At 29.0% G+C, this 8,336-nt stretch overlaps 1 protein-coding gene across 1 annotated transcript in view; it reads right to left on the bottom strand.

The window, feature by feature from the left end:
* Positions 1-8,336, bottom strand: part of LOC110661771 (probable LRR receptor-like serine/threonine-protein kinase At1g53430) — a 46,496-nt gene that overhangs the window by 26,502 nt on the left and 11,658 nt on the right. Inside the window, exons 16-24 of the mRNA XM_021820519.2 lie at positions 4,497-4,559; positions 4,377-4,388; positions 4,228-4,277; positions 3,683-4,020; positions 3,419-3,599; positions 3,203-3,328; positions 2,913-3,028; positions 2,602-2,815; positions 1,209-1,437 (exon numbers count right to left, since the gene is read on the bottom strand). Coding sequence (XP_021676211.2) covers positions 1,209-1,437; positions 2,602-2,815; positions 2,913-3,028; positions 3,203-3,328; positions 3,419-3,599; positions 3,683-4,020; positions 4,228-4,277; positions 4,377-4,388; positions 4,497-4,559 — 1,329 coding nt within the window. The remainder of the gene's footprint in view (positions 1-1,208; positions 1,438-2,601; positions 2,816-2,912; positions 3,029-3,202; positions 3,329-3,418; positions 3,600-3,682; positions 4,021-4,227; positions 4,278-4,376; positions 4,389-4,496; positions 4,560-8,336) is intronic.

The raw sequence follows: 8,336 nt of genomic DNA, 5'->3' as shown, positions 1-8,336 counted from the left end.
ATTATTTTAAGCATTTCAGTAATTCTTAACGACAATTTCTATTCAATTTGAATAAAAGGTTTTTTTTTTCGTCATTTAAAATGAGAAAAATTATTCAATGGAAACAATGTATATACAATAGTTTTATTGAAATAGTTGATTGTGATGAGTTTCACATAAATCTCACTATAATCAACAATTATAATTAAACCGTTGTATATACAATAGTCACACCAAATAAAAATTCCTAAAGTTGAAGACTTGGATAAAAGGTTTTTTTTTTCGTCATTTAAAATGAGAAAAATTATTCAATGGAAACAATGTATATACAATAGTTTTATTGAAATAGTTGATTGTGATGAGTTTCACATAAATCTCACTATAATCAACAATTATAATTAAACCGTTGTATATACAATAGTCACACCAAATAAAAATTCCTAAAGTTGAAGACTTGGTGAGCATGCATGGTGTGATTTTCATTAATTGACATAAATTCAATTGATTTTTTTTTAATAAATTTAGTAACTTATAAATTTAATATATAAATATATGAATTTAAATAAAATAAATGTATATTACTTTAATTTTTTAATCTTAAATTTATAATTAATAAATTGAATTAGACAAAAATTTCCTAATTGAATCAGTGTTATCATGCAATTCTTCTAGTACAGTAAATTGGTTTCCATTTTAAGTTTTCTTTTATAGGTAATTTGTTTAAATCTGTACTCAATTCGAAATTCTAATAATCCATAAAATTGAGGATTATGATAGTTAATTTGACAATTCATATAACCCTTAAAGACAATTTATTTAAATTTGACCTGATCAAATCAAATTGGATAAAAAAAAAACGATTAAAATTTATTTTTATATTAAAATTTTTGAAAATTTAATATTTTGACTTGAAACAGTGCAAAACTTGCAAATTAATTCCAATCTCAAATATAAATTGAAATATATATATATATATATATATATATATATATACACTAACATGCAATTTAGATGAAATATACCTAAAAATTATACTGAAATCCAAAAAGATTTCACCTATTTGTCACCTCTATTTTCAAATGCAATTAATTGAATGAGAATAGCAATTTAGGATGTTATTATTTTTCGCTTAGCAAAATCTCAAAGAATTATATATATACTTTAGAATAAAAAAGCAGAATAAATAAAGCAAAACCAAACTCGAAAATGGAATGAGTAAGGAAACTTACAGTGATCCTTTATTTTGCATGAGCATAAAAGGTTCGTCATCGTAAAAAGTAGCAAGTCCGAAGTCTGATATTTTAGCTATCCAACTTCTATCAAGCATTATGGTACTGGGTCTTAAATTCCCATGAACAATTTTCATTCCTTCAATTTCTTCATGTAGATATTTCAGACCTCTAGCAATTCCCAGGCATATCTCAAATCTTAATTTCCAATCAAGGATGTTTTGTGATTCTGCGAGTCAAACAAGTTAATTGTTGTGTAAAGATCAAACTAGTTACTATCATAGAAAAAAAAAAAAAGCTTCAAAATCACTAATTTAGATTTATATGAGTCTTTGGCTTTGCTATATATTGGATGGCAGTTATAGCTTTGTGACCAAAAATAGAGGTTAACCTGTTTCGTAATGGGGAAAAAAAAAAAAATTCAATAGTCAATAGTTTATAGTTTTTAAACTATCAACTGCTGCTGATCTAAAAAATTTTTATTTTAGAGTTTTTTTTTTAATTAACTAACAGCTGTTTTAACTTTATTTAACTTATTAACAATAAAATATAATTATTGGGAATTATTTTTTATGTGATAGAATTATTTTTATTTATTATAAAAAATAAATAATTATTGAACTAATATAAATAATAATTGAAATAATTATGATATTTATGATTAAAATAATAAATTTTATTAATTGTATATAATAATTAATATAAGATATATAAAAATATATTTAATAATAAATTATATGTTTAATGATTATTTGACATATTAATAATAACTATGAATTTCTATCAAATAATTAATTAAAATTATCATTATCAAGTTTCAGATAGATATCTATCATAATATTTATCAGTTATCAAACATCTCTAATAATTGAATTTAATATGCTTTTAATTTAACCAAATCCTTTTAGGCCTTTTCCTTATATTAGGGCCATTTGGTGAAAAAGAAAAAAATAAATAAAAATCTGAAAAAGAATTAAAACAAGTGATTTAAATTCCAAATATTTGATTTAAAATGGATAAAAACATAAACGTGATTTCCCAAATGGGGAATAACCTAATTCCCTTTAAAAAAAGAAAAAATTCTTTTTCATAAAAATCAAAGTCAAATTAAAAATTAATTGATGAAACTTTTCTAAAAAAATAAAACCCAGAATAAGAGTTGATCAAAACAAGGGAAACCAATGAAGAAGATAAAAAAGAAAGGCATAGCATAAAGATATCAAACGACAAAATGTAAATCAATTCATTTGAAATCAATTGTGCATTTACTATACTGGCAAACTGCCTTTTATATTATAGGTAATAAATTATGTATGCTTGTAAGTGGTTTCAGCTAGATGAATAACTGTGCATTATAAATAATGTGAAGAAAAAAAAAAGTTTCGATTATTACCAAACAAGGCTTGATGAAGGGTGCCTCTTTCCATGTATTCATACACTAGCAGACGGATGTTTTTTTTAGAGTAAAGGCCAAACAGCTGAACAAGATTATCATGCCTCAAGGATTTCAAGTTGAAAATTTCTTTTTGTAATTCATTTGTTTGTCGTTCCTTTAATTCATTTGATATCCTTTTCACCGCTAGTATGGTCCGATCTGGCAGCTCAGCCTGCAAACATTGAGTAGAGAATGTATACACTTGTTTCATCAAAAAACAAAAATATATCCCCAAATTAAAAAGTACCAAATGGCAGTAGAATTTTTACCTTGTATACTTCCCCAAAACGTTCTTCACCAATCCGCATCTTAGGACTGAAGTTTCGAGTAGCATTTATTATCTGCCTAACGGTGTAACTTTTGCCACTAACATTGATAGTAGTTTCTATCCAAACAAAATATCATTGAAGTTAGAGTATGAAAGGATTTTGGAACTTTTGAACTGAAAAATTCAGAAGTCTTAAAATTGAAAAATTCGCTGTACTTTTTATTGATCCAAAATTTCTAGCAATAATTCTTGATCCAACAATATAAAGTTGTGAAAAATAAGTAATCTCACCGTCCAACTCCTTATTCCTTAGCCAACCCATTTTCCAGATGAAAGCCAATAAAAGTAAAGGAATCAAAACAGAAGCCAAGGTAATCCCTGTTATTTGGGAAGGAGATAGTTTCTCGCTATGACTTCCTGCAGAATGCACAACAAATACTAGATAGTGAAGTGAAAAGAAATACAAGTGAGACCGGTGAAACTTGACAAAAAGGGCAAATTGTTTACTTGGAATCACAGAAATGGCTGACAAAAGAGGTCCATTACTAGCAGGTGGATTGTATATAGATCCTTTGCCTGCCCAGTACAAATTGATCTCTAATAAATTGCCATGTACATGCGCTATCAGCTCTATAATTGGACTCGCAGCGTCTTGTTTTATGTCGAAATTCTTTAGCACTCTCTCTCCCTAGGATTTAAGAGCACAACTCCTCAAATGCTGATAATGATTAAAAAAAAAAAAAAAACTTTTATTGAAAACGAAATTTATACCTGAATATACACATCGAAAACACGTTTCCATGAGCTGCTATCAGTTTCCATAAACAGAAGTTTCACAATGTAATTTCCGTTTTTTAAACAGAAGGCGTAGTATGTCAAAGCAACAGGGCAAAGGCGAGCTGATTTATATAAAGATTCATTAGAAGCAGTTCCTACGTTTTGAATGAAATCACTTGAATCGCTAGTTGATAACGACGAATCGCCAGAACAAGAATATGCCCACTTTCTGTTTGGACTAACAAAAAAGTTCGATGTCGCTTTATCTTGGTCATATTTATCCCCTTCAAAATCTAACTGTGGACCACCACAATTTATAAACAAGGAATTGTCTGCAATAATCATGATCATTAGTATACATGAAATAAAATTAAGATTCTCTTTCTATTCTTTTTATTTATGGGTTTTCAATTTTGTTGGATGGTCTGTGTTTTTCTTTTGTTCTTGTATTGTATCTACTTTGACTATTATGTTATTTTTCCTTGATTTTTAATATGATAACCATATAATTTTATCAAGAAAAGGAAAAAAACTCTTACGCTTGGATTTGCTTCCACAATATTCATTCCTCATGTTAAGTATTTCATTCCTAGAAAAACAAAGAAAGAAAACAAGCATGCAAGTTTGTAATTAAGGAAATTCATGTTACTTCATTGTAATTGTTAAATAGAGAGGAGATCATTTATACCCGTTTGGACGACTAGTTATCGAGCAGCAACAACATGACAAATTACAAAAAGAAAAAAAAAAATCTTCATGAGGTGAAATTTAAGATGGAATATAATTTATAACAAGAGAAGTTACTTACAAATTTAGTTTTTGAGCAGGATTTGTTTCATCCATCATTGTAAAATTGTTATCCGAAAAATCTCTGCATCATAACAATGGGGTGCATATTGTATGCATTGTCAGTTAATTGAGAACAAAGGGCGGGCGCCAATAAGGTGGCCACAGCCCTGATAACAACTTACATTTCTTTAACACATGTAAAGCGGATTTTGTTATAATAAATAAAATTATTTATTCAAAAAAATGTAAATAATAAAAATAAAAATAATCAAAGCAAGATTTTGAACTCTATTATCAGTCTTATGATATAAGAAGCCATGAGTTCAAATCCTAATAGCTCTAATTCTTGTCAATGAGAGTAGTCTAATTGGTTTTCCTCCACCTTAAAGATAGAGGGAGCGAGGAGGTCTCGAATTTAAGTCTTCCTATATGTTCTAAGATTACGTTTAGTACAGCATAATATAATACAATGTAATCAATTATATAATGCAATCAAAGTTATAATGTAATGTAATTGTTATTACATTCCTATGTTTAGTAGTAAAAAAAAATATAAGTAGTGTAATGTAATGATAATTTTAATTTTAATATTTAATTTATTTATAATATTAATAATAAGTGGTAGTGGTTGCAGTCATTGGTAGTCGAGTGGTAATGTTAGTTAAGTGGTGATGGTGGCAGCAGCGATAATTGAAATGGTTAGGTGACGGTAGTGGCAAGATGAGGCAGTAGTTGTGGTAGAGGTGGCAATAGATAAGTGATGATAGCGGTGATCAAGTAATAGTAGTGGTGATAGTAACAGTGCTAAAAGGGTGGTGGTGGTAGTAGTGACAGTGGTGGTGGTAGTAGTGATAAAGTGGGGTAGTGGTAGTCAGGTAGTATAGTGATAGAATTGACAATAAATGAAAAAAATTAAAATAGGTAATCATGATTACATTCATTTTTGTATGTAATAACCATTACGTTACTTTAAGCATAATTGATTATATTATATAATTGACATTCATTACATAAAATTTTTTTATTTTACCAAATAATGTAATCAAATATGCAATGTAATCACGATTACATTACAATTTTGATCACATTATACCAAACATGGCCTAAGATTATTCACACTTGTAGTAAAAAAGGAAGATGACTACCTTTCATTGTGTAGCTCACTAATTATTATCCAGCCATTGAGCTTCCATTTAATCTACAATATATATATATATATATAACTAAAATGAAATAAAAATATAAAAGTCGTTATATTTTTTTCTAATTTTAGAATAACCCTAGGAAATTTTATATTTTTATTTTAAAAATAAAATTTACCGTCTTTTGTTTGACGTACAACTTTCTCTTCCATAAGTGGTGCGGCTATAGATTATGATTTTTTCTTTTTTTAATTTTTATTTATCGTAAGGGGTGTTGTTGCTGCTATGCACATTAAAGGAGGATTTCGAGTGTTCTGCTAAATAGAATAGGTTGAAATGACTAATGAACTAGAAAGATTGTGCGAAGCGTTCTCTTTAACTAATGAGGAAAACAATATTGCTGATCTTGGCAAGGAAGGTGGGGATTCAATGATTTCCAAATCTAATTGTTGTGTAGTCGGAGACAATCACTTCTTTTTTGGATGAGGATATGAAGCAACTTCTTCATTCACCTCTTACAGCTAATGAGTTGATTGTGGCCCGTAAGCAAATGCACCCTTTGTGCTATAGTAGCAAATGCACCCTTTGTGATATAGCATGTCCTAAAAATTTGAGATAATCTTAAGAGAATTTTACGTTGAATTTGGATTTTTATAACTGAACGCAAGAATGTTTGGATAAGATAAGAATGTTCATAAAAAACAAGAATGTTCAAATAAGACATGTAACACCCCCATACTAAGTAGTCTATACATTTTACTGTTCTAGTGACTAGAGTTTGTCCAGACAATCAGGATGTTTAGAACCATATCTAAGCCATTTAGAAAATCCATAAGTGAAAATTAATAGAAATCACATGAAGGTGAAATGAAAATAAGAAAAATAAAGCCTAAAATTTACACGGGGTGTGTATCACTACACGGCCCGTGTAAAGTCCCATGACAATAATTCTGATGCAACTTTTTTTCCCTCTAACTCGACCCGGATGGACTCCTAATGCTTCTAGGACCCTGAAATTAGGGTTTTTACACCAGATATAAATAGAACAAGTCAGGAATTGAAGAAAGAGAGAGAATTTACATCCAAAGAGGAGAATTAACATTCAAGAGTCGATTTACATTCAAGGAGACACATCAACCTCAAGGAAAGCAAAGGAGAAACAAGATCTGCAAGATTGCTAGAAGGAATTTTCAGCTGAAGTTCCAAAAGTCCAAGGCTGCAATTCTTTTTCTGGGTTCTTTCACTCTATTTTCTTCTCGTGTCTTCTCTTTATCTTTTTATAATCTTGATTGTAAAACTAACCATGGGTGAGTAGGTTCTTTATTCTAGGGTTAGGGTGGAGCACTCTCAATTTCATTATGGATCTGGTCTGATTTTATTTAATACATTGGGTATTTTATTCTTTAATTCAATCTCTTATGATCTTAATGTATGCTATGTGTTGGTACCCATTTAGTATTGATTACAGATATTGATTGAAGGACTGAAAGGTAAAGATTAATATTAGAAAATCAGGATTTTGAACCTAGGAAATCTGACCTAGAGATAGGCTAATGACCTTTGTGGAGTTCCAAAATTAATCAAAGATCTTAAAGGGTTTTAATTAATTTAATCACCACGAAAGTAGCATTTATGTTAATTAAAATATAACTTGAGTGCCTTGAGAGAGGACTTAAGATAACTTAGTATTAATTTCCATCAAATTAATAATATCTCATTTATTGAATGAATCAAATTGATTCTATAATTGATTGAAGTGTGAACCCCTAGCTCTAGAATGCCTTTGACCATTAGTATTTTATTTTAGTTAATTATTTAGATTTTATTTCTTTCAATTTAGATATAATCATTATTTCTCTACAATTCGATCTTCTAGATAATTAAAATCACTATAGTTTGGTACTCAATACGGTCCTCGTGGGAATGATACTCTACTCATTACTTTATTACTTGTTAGTGATCCGTGCACTTGCAGTGGTTGAAAAACCAGCGAAACAAGTTTTTGAATGAGCCAAGGTCCCGGCGATAGGTGATCAAACCGGGAAGCGACTGCGAGCTCAGTTGCTATCATAAATTCGTATGAGACCCTATGACACCCCAGGCCTAAGGATAATTGCGAAACTAATAATAATGGGAGAACCATAGAAAATAATAGAAAATAAGTCCAAATAAGTGAATCAAAATTCAGGAGTAACCAAGCACTATTAGAAAAATTAATCAGACCCGATAAGGGATATTTTGGTCAATTCACTCTCAGAGATGACTTTCGATATAAATATCCATTAAAATGTAGGAAATTAAAATAATGAAAAATAATTAAAAATGAAGAGATGTATAGTAAAAAGAAAATGAAAGAAAAGAATTCAAAATTTAAATTGAATTATGACATAATGATGACATTAGCATGACATCATAAAAGAATTATAAATTTAATTTATTAAATTTTAGAGATAAATATGGTTATAAAGGGACAAAATTAATTAAAATGAAAATAATTTATCACTTCTTCTTCCCCTAAAGATGCTGGCCACCTTAACTCTCTCTCTTCCTCTCAAATTCCTCCATTGATGTGTAATCTAAACACCTCAACCCCTAAAATTAACCCCTAATTTTAGTAATTATTTCACCAAAACCCTTAAATTTAACCTTGATAAGAAGATTGAGAGGAAGAATTTCAAGGAAAAGTGAAACATTTGAAGATTTGAAAGGAGCTTGAT

The sequence above is a fragment of the Hevea brasiliensis genome, chromosome 1 (genome assembly GCF_030052815.1).
Source record: "Hevea brasiliensis isolate MT/VB/25A 57/8 chromosome 1, ASM3005281v1, whole genome shotgun sequence".
NCBI classification, from domain to species: Eukaryota; Viridiplantae; Streptophyta; class Magnoliopsida; order Malpighiales; family Euphorbiaceae; genus Hevea; species Hevea brasiliensis.
This window is presented reverse-complemented; position numbering and strand designations above follow the sequence as displayed.